Raw genomic sequence first — 22,328 nt, 5'->3', positions numbered from 1 at the left:
GGGAAGGTTTTTAAGATCTAGCAGTTTTTCTCCTCTCCTTCTCTGATATTGATTGATAATAAATTAAATTAATTTTATCAAGTTGAGTCCGTTTTGCCCGTGATGGTAACTGGCGAATGATCTCTCCCTGTCCTTATCTTGACCCATGAGCCTTTTGATCTACTTTTCTCTCCCCTGTCCGGTTAAAGAGGGGGGGATAAAGTGGCTTTGGAGGGCCCCAGTGAGAGCTGGTTTGCATCTTTTGACGTAATAGGCCCCGTCCTGCCAAATATCATTTCATATTTTCCCTTGCTTGCTTGTGTTGTGAACAGTGTTTGATGTGTGAACAAACAATTCATAAATACCTGTGCCTGTGTATGGTGATGCAATGCTAAACTTTATTTACTGAGCAAGTTCTAACCTATGTCCTCTCCAGTCAAAACGGGAAGAATAGACGTCAGACAAATGTGCATAGAAGCAGTTTTCTCTGAGGCTATGTACAAGCATTAAAATTAATCACCTCAGCTAAGTCTGCTCTTTATAGTGTCTTGCTTTCTGGGGTCCAAGTTTAAACAAAACTGGTTACTCCAGGTACCTCTTATTTTTTGGAGCACAGACATTTTTCTGAGCATCTTCTCCAAGCTCACTGCTCCTCTGAAAGCCAGCTCGGCCCTGTAAGCTTGCTTACCACATTCTCTCTACTTTTATTTTTCAGTTTGAGGATTTCACATCCTTTGGCTCAGCATTTCCACATTGAAGCAAGCAAGCAGTTTTATCCCCTTTCTGTAGTGGGTTTTTTGTGTTGGTTGGTTGGGGGGAGGGGTAATGAAGTCCAGACCCATATTTTTGGTTCTTCACATGTGCAGTTTAGATGTGTTTTCACTGTTATTAGAACACAGTTATCTCTTAGTTATCTGTGCCCAAAAATAAGAAACACCAGTTTCTATGCAAGGTGTGAACAAGCCATCACTGCACCTAAACAATACAAAATATCACAGCCAGTGAAAGTACCAGGCCTACCGAAGGTAGCAGTACACGTAAACATACATATCAAACATGTACCCAACCTAACTTATGTACACATAAAAATGACCTGAATAAAAGTTTATGTCTGTTCCCCAGTTTTATTAGTTTGTTTAATTAAATAATTTGGTTTTTTTTTCTACAAGCATTTCTTTCTTCTACCCATTGGTCATCAGAAATGCAATAACATTACTGTAACTAAAATATAATAATTTCTTGCATTTAAAGAAGTAGGTGACTATTGTGATACTTACAGGTCTGGCCTTTTTTGTTTTTAAATTAGTTGTCTGAATACTCATTACAGTAAAGTGTGATGATACATGGAATAAATATTCTAGGTACTATTAAATCGGATTTCTCTTACAAGGCTGCTTTTGCCTGCAAGGGCTGGATTTGGTTACCAATGTGTTCCTCTCTACTTACACATTCCTTTCAGGGGGAGGAAAAAAAAAAGGGAGGAGGCAAGAATATACTTCAGTTTAAAAATCTGCCTATTACATGGGCAAATAAAGTAATGGTCCCAAAATTCTTATAGGAAATACAGTATTTCTTTAAAAAAGATATAGTAATTGAGTATTGATGATCTTCCCAGATGATAAGTTATGGAGGCAACTAGAAAATTATATAGAGTGAGTCTCTTAAATCAGGGTGGTAGCTGTGGATCTGAGTTTTTTTCATAATGCTACCTGAAAGGAAGGGAAAGCTGATCTGTTTCAACAAAAGGCATCAAACATTTTAGTTTTTTTATTTATTTTTGTGACTGCAATGCTTGTTTTTAAGACGTACAGAAGTGTTGCTGTTAGGAATTCTTTTTTTTATAAAGCAGGTATTAATGGCATTGAGAACTTACATATGTAAGAGCAGTCTTTTTATACTTCTGATCCAGTATGAGCATACCTAGCATGAAATAATTTAGATTGACATCTTGATCGAATGTCAAGCAAATATTCAGACCATTCAGACTGCAAACAAATGCTTTTTTTTTTTTTTTTATTTTGAAGGGTTTTTTTAGTTCATCTTTAAATTTGTTCCCTGGTGACTCTTGTTGCCAAGACCATAGCTTTATAGAATAAAAAACTTGTGTTGACTAGAAGTTTATCAGGAGATTTTGGTTGTTCTGGGTTTAGCAGCTGCTTATGTTCTGTAATATGCTTTGTGGAGAAGAGAGTAGCTGTCATTTTTAAAGAGAAGACTGAAGAAGTTTGGGTACAGGTTGCTGTCACATTTCAGATCTCATGACTTAGGTGGTTGTAGTGAAATCCAGTCCCTGCCCAAGGACATTGTTTTGTATAAAGTGCTGTTCAGAATCACCTGGATTCATTACCTGCACATCTTGACGATGACATTGACAGATTAGTTTAAGTGGTTTGATGAAGTATTAGCTGGTTATCTGAAATACTACCTGATGTAACCAAAGAGAGGATAGGTGTTTTAAACTCCCATGTCTATGTACAATCTCCTTGGTCTATGTACATCCTTTGTTCATAGTGATTTAGCACCCTTCAACAACTGAGGCTCCTTACAAGAGCCTCTGTTTGTCCCAGTGGATCCTAATCCTTGTCCAGGAATTGCTTCTTACCTCAACAGCTGTTCTTGTCTTCTTTTTTTTTTAAAATGTCATTTTGATCTCATGAATCTTTTTTGTCCTTAGTTTTTTGAGGCTGGGTTTTTTGTTGTAGTCGTATTGGTTTTGGTTCTTTTTTTTCCTCCTTACGTGTCTCAGATTACATTTAAGGCCTCAGTTTCAAGTGCCCTGGGACAGAACAGCCTACATCCATGGTGCAGCCCCTCTGACACTTCTGGTGTGCCTTGCCAACGGATAGGGTGGCACTGGACACAACAGGTATAGCATTAACTTGCTCAGCACAGCTGATGCCCTCGCTGCACACTGTGTCCTGCCAGCCGGCACAATGGTGCGAGTCGAGCAGTGCCCCTCACCTCCCAGCTCCTCTCTCATAGCAAACGAAATAGGGGAAGCTTGGGATGGCACCAGGGGCTGGACCTGAAGCACCGATTATGAAGATCCATACTGCTTCCCCAGGGCTGCTCTACATTTCAGTGAACATACTTGAAAGGGTGGGTAAGGAGCCTTGAAAATTTTTAAGAAAATGCTCGATGCTTGCTAGAATTGGTCCCTGCTTCAGAAAAGTATGTTTCTAAGGCATACTGATATGACAGGTCAACACCTTCTCCTATTTTCTGAGCAAAACACCTGTGCTGTCCTTCCCCACTGAGCCTGTAATGAAACAGGACTTTACAGCTGCCTCCCAGAAGCCAGTACTCCTCTGGCCCTCCTAGCCTTGCGGTCAGCTAGCGGCTGCCTGCATCAGTTGACAGAGAGCTCTGTCTTGTGGTTCTCTCTGATGTCCTCTGAAACCAGCCTAAGATGACTAAATTACAGACGAAAAATAAGCAATACCAAGAGGAATCTCTCTGGATGTGGTCACTTCCCCCCATGTTTTGTGGCTTTCGCTGTTTGTTTGTTTGTTTTCTCTCCTCGTCCAATGAAGTTCTGCATCCCCAAAGTACGTTTGGCCATCCTTCTCCGCATTACATGGAATTTAGGCTGTTTGTTTATCCCAGAGTGTGATAATGTCAGACACTATGAGGTCTGTAAAAGGCCACGTTTCTGTTGCAGAACGAGGCAATTGGTGTTGTGGAGAAAGAGCTCTGCAGTAGGGAGTATTACATGGGAACTTGCTCTCCTCATTCAGAAGACATTTTAAGAAGTTGCAGGGAAAACAGGTCAACTTCTGGATTATGTTGGCACTTATTGACCCTATGCTGTATTAATGAAGGCTTTTTGTTGTAGCAGAAGGGCTTTTTCTTTTCTGCAGGAGCATAGAATGCCCCTGGCACAGCTATCCTATAAGCATGAAGGCATGGAAATTAAGCTTCATTTCAGTTTGTCATACATAAAATTTACCTTAGATACTAAATTGTGTCCTTGGATATTTTTTGTGTGTCTTAATTGTTTAGAATGAATGCTTAAAATTCATCTCACTCTATGACATTTCAGTATCTCCTTTCATGGAATAAAATGTTTGTGATTCTCAGCCTTTTTGTTTAGATCTAAGTCACAGCACTATTCTTAAATCACCTGTCATGGATTGCTGTCTTCTATTGCACCACAGTATTCTGAAGACAAATAACCGTAGAAAATATTTTTATATAAATCCTGCAAAAACATCCTTCTTTCATATTTGTAAATTTGAATAACAGGATTTCCCTTAATTGTTAAGTTCTTTTTCATAGCATTATACTATATGCAGCTACAAGAAATATGATGCCAGTATGATAGTGCTAAACCAGTTTTTAGTCCACTTGAATTACTTTAATGTAATGTCACTGAAATTCAGAATTTTATAGTAAATATGCCAAAATACTTGTAGACACTGAATCTTAAATAGAAGGAAATCAGCAATGCAAAGAATGAATTAATTAAAAGGAGTATTAATAATGTTTAAATTGCAAACTAAATGACCATAACAAATTGAGAAACAGTATGTACGCTACATCTGATGACAAAAAAATACTCCTTTTCCACCAAGTGTGTTGAATTTTTTTGAGGAATTGCTTTCCTAAAGTAAGTTTTACACCAAATATGCACAGGTGTCTGTTAGCAACCACATTGGATAGTGCTTGTACCAAGGTTTGCTGATGACTTATTCAGTGTTTAATACACGATTTCATAAAGAATATTGTGGCTTTTCAAGCAAACATAATTGTGGTTATCCTATCTAAAATGACTAGAACCAAATAATTTCACTCCACTGTAATAAAAATAAAACCATTTTACAGTATAACAGAGTAATGCTTTGCTGGTGATTGATCTAAGTCATAGAATTACTTAATTGTGAATCTGGACAAATTCTATTCATCGGGCCAGTTCTGGATCCCCAGATTGAAATAGAAATAGAAATCTGCTGTATTACAACTCTATGTATTACAAAGCTACCACCTTTTTATTAACATGGATGCATGCAATGATTTGCCCTGCTTACAAAACGTTTGCAAGCATATGTTGCAGGGGTGAGGATAAAGGGCACATAGCTTACTATGTAATTACTATGCACGTGGAGCTGCTGCTTGATTACGGGGAAAGTTATTATTCTGCCATGGCTGTTACACCAGTGGGCTCATTTTGATTATGAGTTCTCTTAATGTATTAGTTTTAACCTTTGAAGATTTGATTTAAATCCTGACTGTGCATCACAGGCGAAGAGATATGTGTTCATTTCCAAGTTCTGGGAAAGTATTTTTCCACATGATAAAGGCTTTGTGCACGTGTGCTTGATTAGCTGTTGTTGCTTTAGGATACGCAGCTACACATGCTTTTGCAGATATGGGTTTATATGTATGAACAATATAGACTCTCGTTCACCATTTTCCTGTTATATGGCTACTTACGGCTATATCATGAGTATAAAAATTCCACTTTCATGAAAATATGCTATTGTTTTCTCCCTTTGGCGAATCATACAGTAGTAAATGTGGGACACCACAGAGGACAGTCAGTGGAAGCTTGCCAGCTGTCATACGGTGCTAATGATGTTATGGCATGCTGTACTGTAAACTCAAGACTTACAGCAGTTTATGCATGTATGCAGCGTGACCTTACATCACTGTCAAAATTTATAATCATCACATCAATTTATAGAAAGAATTATTAAGTGTTAAGTTTGTGATACATTGAGAACATTTTGGACACCCTAGGTCTCAAATGCTCTAATATGTCCCTCTGGAGCAATATAACACCATACGTTAAGAAGGGGTCACGGCAAAGATTGTATGTTCTCAGGAGCCATGTTAAAGTCAAGATTAAGATCTGCTCAATTTAAAGGAATCGGGGATTAATATTATCCAGCAAGCATTTGGGTTTTTTGTTGGTGGACATTTATGGTTTTGTTTTTGTTTTTTTTTTAAGATGAAGAAGCCAAATTTATCCTAAATATATATGGCTGTATGCTCATATTCATGACATAGTATTTTGTATGTAGAAATGTATGAAAGTAACAGTGGGAATACAAGTTATATCATGGAATATATGGTGTAAGTTACATGCCTAGTCCTTCAGTAAGTGTCACATGTACAGTTTCCCCCAAAGTTACAGACAGAGATCTACAGAGATATGGAGCAGTTACATATCTGCACATAAAGGTGGGAGTGGTGGGTAGACTGTGGTGCTCTGAACTTGCAGGGCATTTTCCATAGTACTGGTCTGTATTGCATTTAGCTCTAAAGTATGAATGAGCAGGAGAGTAAGTCTTAGTCTTTCAGGCAACATTAATATGTCTAAGTATCACCAGCTTCATTTTTACTTTAAGCAACATAATTTACTGCATCACTGAGTTCAATAAGTAATTGACCATATTACTTTCTTGAGTTACCACATTACCAGTTTTGGGCAGGGTAATGAATTTTTACTTGCTGCCAAGTATTGCTTTCTGTGAAATTATTGTTCGTGATGCTGTCATGCTACACAGGCCCATTTACTGCCAGTTTTAACAGCCCTTCAAGACTTCATTTCAGGACTTGGGAACTGGGTAACTGAATGCAGCTGGGCCCCTGAAGGGAGGCTGCATCTCCTTTCCTATGAGATTTTAGCCGTGTCATGCTGTTTCATCGTACCAGCACCCCATTGCTCCCATCTAAATATCCTAACTGATTTATAATCTCTTTCTGGCTTTGTTGTCTTCAGTCAAAACAAATGCCTATTAGGCCACAGTTGCTGGCATGATTTTGACTCAAGCGATTTCTGTCCTTCAGTCTGTTGGTGCGAATTGCTGCTCTATTTGAAAGGCAGAGCTCCTTGAGCTACTGGTACCAAGCTCTGGTGCTTGGCACAGTTCTGTCATTTGGTTTGTGAATTTGAGGTGGAAGATGCTGGCAAAGGCAGTTAGTTGCCTCCTTTTGTGGTGGAGTGGGAGCTTAAAAGGAAGGAGTTGGTTTCTTACCTCCTAATTATGGCATCTCAGTTTCTTGAGACATTGTCATGTGACCTTGGCCAAGTTTAGGTGATCACTAATTGCTCAGTGGTGTATTTGGTACACTTTGAACAAATGTCTAACGGAGCATAGAGTGGGGTGCTGTGCCTCTTGCTTGACAGTGACTCAGTTCTTCAGGCAGCTGGATTACGGCAGTCGCGATTTACTCAGTTTTGAATTCTCAACGTATTATTTTTAATGAATTGTTACATTTAAAACCTGCAAAATTCACCCAAGTTATTCTAAAATGTTCTTCTCGTCTTTGCTTCCATAGTACAAGGATACAAATATGCAAGGAGTAGTGTACGAATTGAACAGCTACATAGAACAGCGCCTGGATACAGGAGGAGATAACCAGCTACTTCTGTATGAACTGAGCAGCATCATTAAAATAGGTAAGAAAGGGAATCAGACGTCTCTGAGCTGTTACTTAACATCAGTGCACAGCACGTTTCTTACATGATTTAATTAATAAATACAGATATTGGGGGATAATACCTTTTTTTTTCTTTGGATGTTGTCTCAGTATGAACTTACTTCACTTTCTGTCCCTCAGCAAATCCCTGACTACACTTAAGTGAATTTCATCTTTGGAGAGAGTTGTGTATCAATTTCAAAATTAGAATCCCCTGTTAAATGAACCAAGGAATAGACTATTCTGGTTATGATGGTGTTGCAATGTCAATATTGAAAGTAAAAAAAAAAAAAGAAAAAATCTGTTGGTAATATCAATGCATATTTGAACTCCTTTTGAAAAAAACCCTGAAATGTTACTGAAAGAGGGCATATCTTTTCTGGGATCTCATATTACATTCAGTTGTTTAACTATTTTTTCTATCTGATGTAAGTACTTTTTGTGGTAAGAAAATATCACAAGTTAAAAAATAATTAAAAAAAAAAAATCCCCAAAATAATATAAGTGTAAGTCGATGTCTTTTTAGCCAGTGGATGTACTTAGATTTCAGTAGGAAGTGCTGGTAGCTTTGTTCAGTAGAGCTTTCAAGTCAACTCTTTAAAAAGGTTTTACTATCCCTGCTACTTCATCTTTTTGTAATGATCAGTAATAGTTCTGGTGTATATACATGATGTCTTAAAAGGACCACTTCTGTTTACTGATTTTTTTGAAAGTGGTTATTTGGATATTGATGTCCATCTCACAGCAAATGAGACTGGATTTTGTTAATACCCAGCAAGCGAGAAGCTATAGGAGACAGGGACTGCTTATCTTTTACATATATATATATATATATATGTGTGTGTGTGTGTGTGTGTATATATATATATTTCCTTCACAGTGCTCATTTGCCTTGTAACTCAGTGTTACACATTTGACAGTAAGCAAGTAACTACACAGTGGGATTTTTTTCCTTTTGTAAAAGAACTGCAGAAAGCCAATTGATTTGATCACATACAAGTATAATCACTCCCCTGAAATGTACTGAATGGATTCTTGTGTTCATTCATAAAAAACAGGTATCAGATATGTACATTTACTGGTTAGATTGTTTATTAACTATTGGAAAGACAGACAGACATACATGCAGAGTATGAAAGTGTATTGTGTAAAGCAGGGCAAAAACCATTGACTGCTGTATCCTTTTCTGATTTTGAGAGTTTTCATTTTAGCAATAAGTTATGACGGTTGGTTGACTTTAAACATTTGAGAGTTTAAGGAACTTAATTTTACCCTGTTTCACACAACAATATGAATCTGGCAGAAATCTGACAAGTATAAACTTTATGGCGTGTGTTAGTGTTTTTAATATGGGGCAGGTGCAGAAAATGGAAACATTTTGTTTTGAAACACATTTTTATGGCAATATTTGCAACATTTTGTTTTCCCGTAATTTTCTATCTTAAGGCAAGAACAAATATGGCTTACCATCTACAAATGGTATTTATTTTACTCAGGAAATTATAAAGTTATCTGGCTGATTATATTGTAAATACATGTTCTTATGTTACTTCTATACTGTCATATGAATTAATTTGAATTTACAGACATTAGGCCTTGGAATAAGATGTATAAAGAGGTTGTTTCTAATTACCTTTTAGAATGTAGTAAATGACAGTGGGGAAAACAAGAATTGTCTTGTAACTCTAACTTTGTAGAGTCTGTGAAGTTTCAAGGGACACAGCAATAGACCTTCACCTTTAGAATTTTAGATGTTTGTTCTAAGTGGAATTGAATCTGTGGTTTCACCTCAGAGATCTTGTGAAAGTTCGATTTCCCCCTGTGAGTACAATTATTTCTTTTATTATTGCTTTGGCAGCTACAAAAGCTGATGGATTTGCACTATATTTCCTGGGAGAATGCAATAATGTAAGTATACTGGATTAAGATGCTGCTTTTCTGTAGAGGTACAAGTGCATTTTCCAATTTGACAATGATATTTTGATTTTATTTTGCACGTCATTTCACAGGAAATATTACTTGAGTGCTGAATATTAGCTTTATGTTATCTTTATTTCTCTAAAATAGAAGTTTATTGAACATATTGATAACTAAAAATGTTTCCTTCATTTAGATCCTTGGCCATTTAATTTTTTTTTGAAGATTTGGCAGTAATGCTGTTGTTTCTCTGACTGTAGCAACTTGCAATTTAGACCCATTATTAATTGTCTTTAACAAACAGAAAACTTAACTTGGATTTACTCTCTGCATAACCTATTCTTTTCACCTAGTTAGCTCTCTGATTTTTTTTAAAATGTTATCAGGTCTTCTGTCAACTGCCAGCTGCAGCTTGATAGTGAGGTAATGTAAATTTCAGATTTTAGTTAGCATAAAATAAATTTTAAATTTTAAATTTATTAATTAAATTCATTTCTGCTGTAATAATTTGAATAACAGTGAGTCCAATATTTGCTCTTTTGTTATTTGGCATTTAGAACACATTACATTTTTTTCAAGCCAGATTAATTTGTACAGTTACCGTTATACAAGATTTTGTAGTTACCTTGAATGGCTACCAAGAAGGAAATGCAGTTTATACTTCAGTCTGTTCCATCAACTTGAAAATCACAATTTATTAGAAATCTTATGTCTTTCATTGATTGGTTCAAGAAACAAATTAAACTTTCCTCAGTGACTAGAGAGGAAAATATTTTTCTCAATTGTTTTTGTTTCCTTACTTTACACAGCCAGTTTTAATAGTTTATTTTTGTATAGTCCATTAACCAATTTCCTTTGCTCTTTGTGAAATAATTTAATTCAGACAAAGAATGACATTTTTAACATAATGGAAACTGGATTGAAGATGTACAAACCCGCAGGTGACTTGAGCCTTGCCTGAGAATATTTTTTACTTATTCAAAAAGATAGTGTCTAATTTGAAGGATGGGGAAGAAGGCTCATACACAAATTTCCTAAAAGAAATGGAAATGGGTTTTGCTTTTTTTTAATTTAATAATTATTTAGTATAATAAACATAACCGATTTTATTATTCAGAAATTGGGTCTGCTCTGAATGAGTTGTGTAAGTTTTAAATAGCACATATTTTTAAATAACCCTTTCACTGAGGGGTGTAATTTAAGTAACTTGTTGTTCATCCTTTGTGAATGCAATCTTTGGTTCTCATTAGTAGGTGACAGCGGCCACTGTCATGGGTGGGGGGCAATGCAAGCAGTCACTGAAGAGCTTCCTCCGGCTGCCAAAGGCAGGAGCTTGCAGGAAGCGCAGCCGTCTGTTCTGAATGCGCAGCGCTGGCCAGCTTCAGTGGCAGTAACTGCATGCCAGCTGAGCATGTTCATCTCTGAATGCTTTCTAAAAGGTTACAGTAAAATTAACTTTACAGCTTGAGACCTAGAGAATTCTTACTATGGTGAGATTTTTCCTATTAGATTACTGTGGCATAATATGGGGTTTTCTCCCAGTCTTCTAATACCTTGAGGGCCTGGACACTTTATGACCACCTTCTTTTTCTTTTTCTTTTTTTTTTTTTTTTTGTAATAGCCCATTAGCCAGTTGAATCTATTTGCTTCCCAGTATAACTCTTTCCTGAAAAAAGTTCCAACCACTAAAAACACACATTGACTTTATTAACCACTGCTATGTAGCTGCATCTCTCAAAATGGAATGTTCTTCTTGTATTTATTATAGGGACTGATCCCAAGTCCTTTGAAGTTAGTGTGAGATTTTCCATTCACATTAGTGGGCTTTGGGCCAGACTCATGTTTGTAGTCTCGTAACTAAATGATAATGCACTAGCCTACTGTGTGTAAGAAATTGTCATTGAAAATTAATTTGGATATCTTTGTCTCTTGAATATTTAATTTAAAGGATATGTCCAAGTGAGATTAATCATTGTACAGCAAATACTGGCAATGTATTTTTATTTATTTTATTAAATATCTTTTTAAAAATAGGAACAGAAATGTCCTGCATAGCATAAATGGCAGAAAGGAGCTACTTCTTTAAGCTGCATAAAAAATACCTGATTGTTAGCTTGGACAAAGTAGTTGCTGAACATCTATAGCTGCATATTGAAGAATGGCTTCAATTTTTTGGTGACTTAAATTTTTGATGTTTGGTTTGTGACTTAAATTTTGTGAACTCAGCAAAACTTTTTTTTTTTCAATTTTAGCATTTTGCTTTTTTTTTTGTTAGCTTGAGAAATATACATAAATCTGCTTGTATTTATCCAGCCAGCAGCCTTGTGTTTCAGAACTAGACCTTGTGTAACAGTTATTTCCACCATGCTTTCAAAGAAATAATTTGTGCCTGAATACAGCTTTTCTGGAGTATAGGGATTGTGTAAGGGGGATTGTGTAGGGGATTCTGTAAGAATGGAGGAATCCTGTTAATAAGTAGATACCTGCTTTCTTCCAAATGGTTTTGTAACTTTTAGTGATGGGTGTTCTGACTATATTCTGTAAGGGAACAGGATCAAAACTGAAGCAAAAGCATTACCTCTTCATTTGAGTTCCTGCTGTAAATACATATAGGTATACTTGTGCCTGTTTAACAAAATCCAAATTTGAGAATTTTGACATGTGTTAGTCTCAGCTAAGGAACACTTTTGCAACATGAGATTTCCATAACTACCTTTAGCCTAGATTAAATAGTGAGTTTCTAATTAGGATAGAAGATAACTTCCTTTTACAGAAATTCTAGATATTTAAAAAATGAAAAACAGCATATGATTATTGTATACTGTGTGCTATTACTTCTTAATATTGAGAGAATTGTCATATCTTGCTTTTTTTTTTTTTTAATGGGTTACTAAGACTTTATTGTAAATCTTTGGTGCAATTTTTAATATGGACAGCACTTCCCTTACATGAAAACTATATTAGAACCGAAAGAAAATTTGTTTAATGTAAAGAAAAGCTCTAGATTAGCTGGTTCTTTTCTTTTTGCAAAACATAGGTGATACACTGGCCTTTAAAGGAGGACCTTATTTTAGAAAAAAAAACCCTTTAGAGTTTAACATCATAAATGTGAGTTTTTTAAAATACTTGTACATATAATAAGTTTCTTTATGGCCTTGATTTTCTTTCTCCCTATTGAAGTATACAAAATTGTATCTTGACTTGTATTCGAGTTGAATAACAGCATAAGGACAAGGTAATTTCTGGCTGACAGGTTGGGTCGAATGCCTTCTGGATCTCTAAGTGAATTTGCTTCAAATGAAAGATGCCTCGCCAATTTCAGGTTGCAGTGCATTTCTTTATGCAAGTATTACTCAGAATTGGTGCCAGAATGAGTGTGGCCAGTTCAGTTATTTTATCGACCTTCTGGTTGTTCAAATTGCTTGGGAGCGCTAGCACTCGTCGTGCTCCTTGCTAAGGGTGTTCTGATAGTATCATTCTGCTTTTCAAATGATTGCCCCTAGGCAGGTAAGTACCACTCACATTTCCAACTCCTTTCTTCCCCATGAAGTTGCCCTGTGTACCAGAATCTGATTTTGCATATGCTATACATATGGTAGAATGCATTGCAAAATACTCAGGTACTAGAAACCACGTAGCTTCCTCATCAGGGTCAAGTGATCTGAACAGACCTTGCCCATACTACCTCTGGTTCTTGAACTTTCTCTATATCTAAGAAATTATCTTTGTCCATGGGTTAGCGCAGTTATGCAAATAAAATTATTTATTCTTAAGGTACATAACAGCCGTTTTGCAAATACTATATATTGGAGATGAGAAACACTTCCAAATCAAACAGGAATGTTTCGCAACTCTCCAGCAAAGGAACTGGCTCTATTTCAATTTTCTGTTTTTATTCCTTATGCGGATGAATATGTAGTTCATAATTCTCATGTTATGACCTTAATTGAAAATCATCTTCAAACATGATTTAAAGGATTTGCTGAAATCCTTGTATTGGATGGTGTGTTTGTGTGTAAATCAACGTGTCCAAGTACCATGCTAGTGGGGCATGGATTTAAGCCCATAAGCTGACATCTTTATAGGGCAATATTTCTAAAATACTTAACACAGCTACAGAGTTTCTAATGTATTATTATATTATCTGATTCTTCAGATGCTTCTTGTTTATAGTCCTTATCTGTGTGAGTAATTCACCTCATGATTACATTGTGATTCCTACGTATGACTTTGAATTTAATAGGCATACACTTAAAGTACCTTTTACTAAGTCTTGTGTTACTTAGTTCCTGAAACTGCAAATTGTGTTGACAAACAGATGATCCTTGCTTCAGATAGAAGTTTCCAATAGCTTCATTGTAAGAAATAATTATGTGAGGCCACAAATATGTGCACATACTCTGTGCTTCAGGGTGTATCTTATTAAGCTATTCTAAAATTTCTGGTCATAAAGAAATTGTTGCAGCTTGATGTGCAGTGCCACCTAGTGAATTTATGGGGTGAGTGATTTGAATTATTAAGAACCAAGGGAGAAACATCTACTGCTCGCTAACTATCTCATGTTTTTGTGCCAGGCTAAGGCACATTGTTTAGAATGTGTAGAAATCTTCTCTAAAATTTGAAATTTTTCAAACATGTTGCCAGGTAAAACCCTTCTAACTGCAAGTCACTTCCAAAAATTTTGGTGTCTATCCTTGAATCAATTCTAAAATCATGTACATTTTTCTATATATAAAGTAGAATAAATCTGTTGCTTTCATATTGGCCAGTGAATAGTGATACTCAGCAGAGAGGGAAAGCAGGTGATGAGTTATAGTTTAACTTTGAGTCAAAACTATCAAACTGAAAGAAATTAGATAACTGTCAAGATATATTTTAGTGACATTTTGGTCCTGTTTCACTTAATATTCAGGTAAATGAACTTGTGGAATATGGCCATGATGAATATACTATAGGTAAAATGCAGAACTGGTTAGAAAACTAGGTGGGGACTAGTTGTTTGTGGTTCACTGTCAGAATGTGCGGGTATTTTGCATACACCCTCAAGGATTTATTCGGGATCCAGTTTTGCTCAGCGTATTCATTAGTGCATGGGTGAAGGAAGAATGTAGGCTTATTAAATTTGCATATTACATGAAATTGGGAAGGATTGTAGATGTGTTTGTAGGGGTGGGTTAGAATTCAAAATGATCTTGGAAAATGGTCTGAAGAAACTGGACAATGATTCAGTGAGGACAAGTACTGGGCTGTCCATAGATTGCCATTCTCTGTGTAGGGCAGTTGATGACTTTGAGAAAGACTCAGGGGTTTGCAGTGAATTTGAAGGTAAACATGAGTCAGCAATGTCAGTGCTGCAGCAAAAAAGACACTGTATGTAGCAGAAGCAGAAATCTATCCTTCATGTAAATTAATTTTCTCGTTCCTCCATCCACTGCTAAGGTCTCAGGTGGAATAATAGGTCTGGTTTAAGCACCACACTTCTAAGAAAAACTTGGAGGAGCTGAAATGAGTTCAGGAGAGAGCAGGGAGAATGGTCAGGAAACAAAAGAACTGGTATTGGTTAGTCTAAAGAAAAGAAAGTTGAGGGGTGAAGGTATGCCTGGATAAGGCAGAGAGAAAGGGGAGTCATCTCCATACCTACGGTGTGTATGGCAAGAAGTAGTGGGCTTGAACTGGCAGTAGGAAAGCTTCCCCAGTTGTGGCTGTAATGAAGCTCTACAGTGTGTTGCTTGTGCAGGCTCAGGAATCCCCATCCCTGGTGGCATTTGAGAACTGTCTGGATAAACATCTTTCAGAAAAATGCTTAGCTGACCATGCCTTAAAACAGAAGGAATGGAGGTGTGTCAACTTAGTTTTCTGTGTCAATGAACTGGTATAACTCTTGTGGTGTTTTTCAGTTGTGTAAATCAACTGGAAAGTTTCCAGGACTGAAGTGCAGTTAGAAATTGATACCATTCAGAAGGATGAAAACATGAAAAAAAAAAACCCCACAACTACTACTTCTTTTACAGCATATAAGTACACCATCTTCATTTCACAAGTATCCAACATTTGTACATACTCTGTAGTTTAAAAATGCAAATCTCGTGTCAAGCACACTGTCAGTTATCAAGAAGGAAATAAGGAGGTTTTATAAACAATGGAGGTAATTGCTGGGGGTTTTTTCTTCTTTTATCCCTGTGTGCTTCATGTAGTAGGATTGCTGCACTTGCGTTTAAACCCAGGACATAATTGCCTGTAGCTCTTTCAGATTTTAGCATGGTAGTATTGGGCTATTACTCCAACTTAGCCAGTTTACAAATCCAAGGGGTTTGCCTGTGGATACTTTCCAAATTAGTTCTGGTTTTTTGGTTTTCTTGGTCACCACTGCTTACTGTGATGAGTTGTATTCCTGAAAAAAAAAATGGCCTTATACCTATCTGCAAATAATTTTATCATTAGGCTGTGTGGTCTTACATGTAGGTTGTTACTTCTTTTATCAAGAGTAGACATCTATTGCTGTTACTTAACAGAAAGGGATGTGAGCAGCAAAAACTGTTAAGTTCATTTAGTATCAACTTGCTTAATTCCCATTTCTCTTTAATGTTTTGGTTTTTTTCGCAAGCGTTAAGTAATATAGCAATGCTTTAGTGTTAAGACTTTCATTTAATGTCAGTTGAATATTAAATGATTTTCCATTAAGCATTTTTAGGGCCAGTTTTATCAGCAAAATCTGCTGTGGAAGAAACTAGATCGGGATCCAGTCACTCTTACCACCAAAACAGTTTCTTAATGGAGTGCTTATCACGTGTACTTTAAGCCTCATTCTGATCATTAAACCTGATTCTTATCCAGACCTCTTTTCTGCAAAGACATTTTAGAAAAATCAATTTATGATTGATATTTGCTTGGTTATAAGGAGTATTATATAAAAAAGAAGAAACAACTGAGCAATTTGTGAAATGGTGAGCAATACATGTTTGCAGTTCAAATCCAGCCCTGGCAAACTTTATATAGTTAGTTGAATGGTTTCTAGCCTTTGTGGGTTGGGATTTGGTCTTATGCCAGATTCCCACGGGCTACACACCAACAGCCACGAGAAAAATAGCATCAATTACACCTGTAGTTGACCTCTTCATCAGAAGAGCCAAAGACTGAAAGCACCTGAAAACTGTAGGTACTTTTTTATCACTGTAAGAATATCTGTCAGGAGGTGCTGATGGTATTGTGTTATGAGACTTGAGCTTATACTCCTCATTTTTTCTTTCACTGGGATTTTAATCTGCTTCCTCTGTCAAGCATTAGATTTTCACTAGAAAAACCAACCATGGGGCCAAGTTACGGCAGCCTGACAAGATGAACATCAGTAATTCTTCATGTGCATGCTCTTAGCTGTTACAAATGAGGAGTAATGAGGGTTTTTTCAGCCACAGTAAGAGAGGTTCAAGATAAATTACTTTATAATTTCAACAGACTGTGTGCATGGCACCAAGAAAAGCACACGAAAAGCCATGATATTATGGCTGATAGGATATATACTAATTCTGCTGTGTATCTGAAAGCCATGTTTTCTGTGTTTAGCTGTGAATTGTTGAGTGCTGTCATGTTGATATCCCTCAAGAACTGATTACAGTGTACATCTTTCTGCATTCCTGTAGACTGGAAGACTTCTTAACATATTAGCATCTTAAAAGACATTAGAGATTACAATATGTTGCCTATGAAATATGAAAGGGTGAATTTTGTTTCATCTGTCTGTGTTCACCAGTGGTTGAACTTTTGGTTGTCATTTGTTTTAGACTTTCCGTTTGGTTTCAGTTTGGTTTTTTTAAGCACCTCTTGCTCTCTGTGGTCATGATAAGGCCATTAGTGGATTCCAAGCCACACTGTAATATGAGTCAAAATTAATAGGAGTTTTTTTTGGTTGGAGACCTTATCAAAGTGAATTAAGAGATTAAACTAGGAGGGAAGGAATCATATTTAAGATTTTGGGCCCAGCTGGAACAATCTGTCATGTCACAGAAGGCAGGAAAGGAAACACCCTGTGTGCTCTGAGGTTCCAACATTGAACTACATTTAAAGAAAGAAGTCCCTCACTATATAGAACTTGTTGGAAAAAGATTGGTAATAGGCTAATTGAGTTTGATGTAAGTAAAGAGATTCTGTCTGTGTCTGGAAGGAGGGGAAAGATCAAAATAGGGGATTGCAGGATCCCATGGGCTGCTGGGTGGCAGAATGCATGAACCTGGAAGCTTCTAAAGGATTTGGTCTCCAAGCCAGTGTTTGCTCTTTTGTTAGATTATCAAACCCAGAGTGACTCTTGCATCTTGGTTGCCTTCTCCCTCACTGGCAGTAGAAATATCTAATGCTCCGTCTACACTAGATATGTTTTATTACTTAACTTTTGCCAGCACAGGGACAATGTCAGTAAAGGCTATTCATGCTTATCTGTTTCTGATACTGACTTACATTCTCACTGCAAGTGGTTATAGCAGCAAAAGACACCGTGAGCAGTGCCCAGGCATCCTGCTGTCTCCTCAACCTTTTCTTTTCACTGCATTGTGAGTTATCAGTATAGTATTTGGGAAATTATGGGACTTCATATTCCCATATTTCCTTTTTAATTGACTATATATTGTTTAAGTTGTGGTTGAAAATCCACTGGTTCCTTATTTTGAGTATAAATCACTGTTCAGTGTCATTACCAGGAATGCAAACTGTTAGTCTGTTTTGAAGTAAAATATTCAACCCACTAAAGAAATGCAAGTAATTTGAAAGGCCCCAATCTATCCATTTCTTCATTTACTTGTGAAGCTGTATACAATATATCTGATGTCTGCATGGGAACATTTCTAATTACCCTTTAGGCTGGTGAAGGATGATTTGAATGTGCATTTGCAAATTAAAAGAATGCTGGAGTGATTCATGGTTAGAAGAGAGTAGGTGAGCCCCAAATTTTATTATTACTATAGCACATATTATTTTGTAAGTATTTTCTTAAGCAAAAGGAAAAACAGGATATGTGAGCTGGATAGGTGATGTGAAAAACCTGGTGGTTTTGGACAGGAGTAATTAAAGAGGTTCCCTTAAAGGTGTGTCTGTGGGATGCCTCAGAGATTATTTCGGTAACATGCTGTAGTAGAGCAGAGCACAGCTTTTTTGTTCTTAGGGTTTGTTTAGCTGACCTTGCCATTGATGGTTTCTAGGATTCAAAAGCTTTGTTAGCCAAACCCTAGCAAAACGCAAGAAATTTCCACATCCTTAATTGGCAATAAATGTTTAAACTCATTCAGATTTAAATTGATCATATATGGAATGTATATGTTATGAAACTTTATTAGGCATATGTGTAAAGTTGATGTGGAATGGTAGAAGCTTATAGACTACTTGCAGTTTCTGTATGGTTATGAGAAAATTTGCCTTTCTTTTTAATAGTGCTGCATGGTCAGAATAAGATTATCAATTGTTCTGTGGCCTTGGAGATCAAGGGCTGTTGTTTGAGGTCTAGGTGGAGGTCTGGCCTTGTGCAGTCATACTTTTCCACCTGTACAGAGTCAGGAGGAATAGTGGCAAATTTAGAACCTACTGGATAGTTTAAAGAGTTTGCTTGCAACACTTCATGGTGTCAACCCAGTTTTTTGGCCACTGAAGTTTCAGTGAAGGCCTTTTCTGGAGAAAAAATGTATGTGTGTGAAAGAAGTGAGTTCTTTGTTTTCTGATGAAAGTGGCTGCTTGGTTTTGTCTTTTTTCCTTGTATTTTGTTTTGAGAAGCTGTTTCTGAGAAGACAAAGATGTGTGCATTGTATTATATTTAGTTATGGGCATGACTCAGGAGACCAGTATGGAAAAGCACATTTTATACATGTAATTTAAAGAACACAGTTACTTTGCAAAGCATCACACATTGCTATCTTGGTTTAGAGAACCAAATATGTCTTAAGAAAAAGTAAGAGGAATGGTGGGAATAAAAGTGTTAATCTTTGGAGAAATCAGCTTTGGTCTCCAGTGTCCTGTTAATTTAATTCGACTCATTTTACTACTTAGACTACATAATTCAGACTTTAAACATTGTGTTTCATCTCCTACATTTTGCAATACTCTGCAGTATGAACCATCTTTTCAGTATTGAACAGATTATAGTGTTACTGTTCCTACTTTAAAAATACTTTTTAGTAGTAAATCTTTTTCCTATAACCATCTATTGTAGCAGGTCAAACATTTGTGAAGATATGTATTTCAGTATTTCTATGCCCTTTATATCCTAAACCTTTTACTAGCTTCTTTGATTGTTAATATATATATATATATATTAGAACACAATAAATCCTGAACTCTGGTTTCTTCAGTTTTATTAGAATAAAGTACTTTTTTTCAGATCATGGGGTGCTTTTCTTGGATCTGTTCTGTAAAATGTTCTTTTTCATTCTGTTTAAGTGCATGTAAAAACATGAAACTGAAGCTTAAGAAGGCAAGTAACCGTGAAACTAAGTTTTGATTAGAGAATTATATGTATATTTTATTAGATAATAAGAAAGTAAGAATAAATGGAGCTTTTTATTCTGGTAAATTGAGCAGGCTTGTTCTGGCGGATTCAATGTACTGAGTTAATGTTTTTTGTTGTTCAGGTTTTGTGTGTGTGTTGCATTTTTTTTTTTGTAACATATTCTTGTAATTCGTATGGAAAATAAACATTCTGACTTTTCCCGTGTCTTTCACTGCTAAAGGCCACTCTTTAAAGAAGCTGTGAGTGTAAATGGGTTTGAAGAATAAGGTCGAGGCTTGGGATCAGAATAAACAGAAAATTTCAAGATTTCATGCACTTGTACCATAATGCCAGGCATCAAAATGGAGTAAATACTGTACACGTTCAGTAGGGCTATTCCATGGAAGAAGTATCTTTCCTTCCAACTGCATGAGACATATGAAATAAACATGCTGAAATGACTTACCAGTGCTAAAATACCAGGTGGCAGCTCTATTTTCTCTTTTCAGGTAGTTTAATTCTCATCTGTATCACAATATTAGCAAATGAATAACTGGATGGAAAACTCTCTTCCTTGTCTTGCTGAACTTTTTGAGACTGCCTGACTTTCTGCTTAAGAACAAGACAAATAGTTCAGTTGCTGGTTTTGTCAGAATCTTGAGTGTTTTTCTTTTGAACTCACTAAATGCCTTTAGTCATTGGACTACTGATTCTTCATGGATATTCTGCACTCTTGTTTTGGCTATGAATTCTGTACTTTTCTTTGACCATTTGTTTTCCACACAGCATGAAGCTCAACTTTCTCCTTCCAAAATGCTGTTAATCCATTACAGCTAAGGTACCTTCATTGCTGAAGGATTACCTACATACAGTGCATTATATTGCATCTCCTTAGTTTCTGAACATTTCAGTGTGTTCTTTTTGGAATTTTTTAGTATGTTTTATAATGTGCCTTGCATGTTTGCAGAATAAAGTAATGATAATTATGAAAGGATGCATCTCAAATCATCACTTCATTTTCTACAGCTGACGGTAGATGCTGAATTTTCACATGCAAACTGTATCTTTAATATTCTGTGCTAGAAAACAGCCCCTGTTTAGTAATTTACCTGGTCTCATGGGTCCAAATTGGTGACTATCAATCTCTGAAGTCTGTCTACTTTGTTTCACACCTGAGTTTTCTTTGTCTTGTGATCCATTTGGCTCGCTCTAGGTCTAAGCCATAGTGCAAGGCATTCTGTAGGCTATGTGGTAAATTGTGAAGTTCGTACTCAAACGGTAATTAGAGCCTCAGCTAAAATAACCATATTAATACAAAATTTTTGTCATAGTTTCCATCTGTAAAATGAGGATAGCGTCAGCACCCAGCTTACAGGGGAGTTGTAATAATGCATTGGTTGAGATTGTGAGGTACTTGGGTGCTATAGTGATGCTGATCTCACAGATCTAGGAGAGCAAAATAAGAGAAATGCCATTGTTTACATAGTGCCTAGATTTCACTTCATTTCTTTAATGAATCAGGCCCATGGATTTTTTTTTTTGATATTCTGTTGTTTTGTTTTTTTTTTTTTTCTGCAGGGAATTATGTATGCATATAATGGCATAATATTTAAATAATAACAATTCCCGTGTGAAGCTCCCTGCTTACTGCTGAGCCTAAGCTGAAATCTTATTTGAACAATCTAAAAGTTCTTCGTTCAGTCTTTCAAGGCAACGCTGCACGCTGAGCTACTGGAATCTGGAGTACCTATTCACCTGCTTTTGTCTACTGTTACAGAAACCTTTCTGAATGATAAATGTAGGAGACAGATTAGATGTAATCAGTATTAATTATCATAACCATTGATGCTGTAGAATCTTGGGTGATTGACCCTCATAGCAGCCCTAGCGAAAGCAAAGGCTGATAGTAAAATTAGTGAGTACAAAAGAGTGACACAACACATGCCCATTCTTACCAGGAAGGTTAGTAATACATTGTGTGGTGTCACATCTGTCTGTGCCATTATATATGTAAATTAAAAAAAAAAAAAATCTATTTTCCTAACGAGGAACTTTGCTTAAAATGTTTTGTATTAGTTCATGTGCTTTAAATTCCTAATTTAAAATCATATAGCTATTTAGCAGCAGAGTTTCTTAGTACAGGAGCTCTCTATATATACTCCTGATCTTACAGATTTATCAGTGAAATAAATTCAATCGTTGATTATAATAAATAAGAAAACACAATTTTCTAGCAGAAGGTATGTGTCTGAGATGGTGCTTTAGTTGTGTTAATATTAAGAATGTATAAAGAGGAATGGCTCAAGAGATTAGGACATTGAGCTGAAGTCTTGGAAATACAGATTTGATCCTGTTCTAACACTTTGTATAACCTTTGCCATGTCATTTATTCTTCATGTGCCTAAATTCCCTTTGTGTTTAAAGGGTAATAGCTCTGTGATGCTGAATAGGGTGTGACAGTGATAAATCCTTTAAAATTTCAAGAGTCTCTGGGATTCTGTAGTGTCACGAGACACATGAATTGATGGTTGTATTATGAGGCGAA

At 36.3% G+C, this 22,328-nt stretch overlaps 1 protein-coding gene across 1 annotated transcript in view; it reads left to right on the top strand.

Moving 5' to 3' along the window:
* The window catches only part of PDE10A (phosphodiesterase 10A), a gene marked incomplete at its 5' end in the record, with an annotated part of 118,460 nt that overhangs the window by 44,493 nt on the left and 51,639 nt on the right, over positions 1–22,328 (top strand). Inside the window, 2 exons of the mRNA XM_009645730.2 lie at positions 7,264–7,384; positions 9,263–9,312. Of these exons, the coding sequence (XP_009644025.2) occupies positions 7,264–7,384; positions 9,263–9,312 (171 nt within the window). The remainder of the gene's footprint in view (positions 1–7,263; positions 7,385–9,262; positions 9,313–22,328) is intronic.

The sequence above is a fragment of the Egretta garzetta genome, unplaced genomic scaffold (assembly GCF_000687185.1).
Source record: "Egretta garzetta isolate BGI_Z169 unplaced genomic scaffold, ASM68718v1 scaffold1118, whole genome shotgun sequence".
Lineage (NCBI taxonomy): Eukaryota > Metazoa > Chordata > Aves > Pelecaniformes > Ardeidae > Egretta > Egretta garzetta.
Note: the sequence above shows the minus strand (reverse complement) of the source record. Positions and strands in the feature narration are given on the sequence as shown.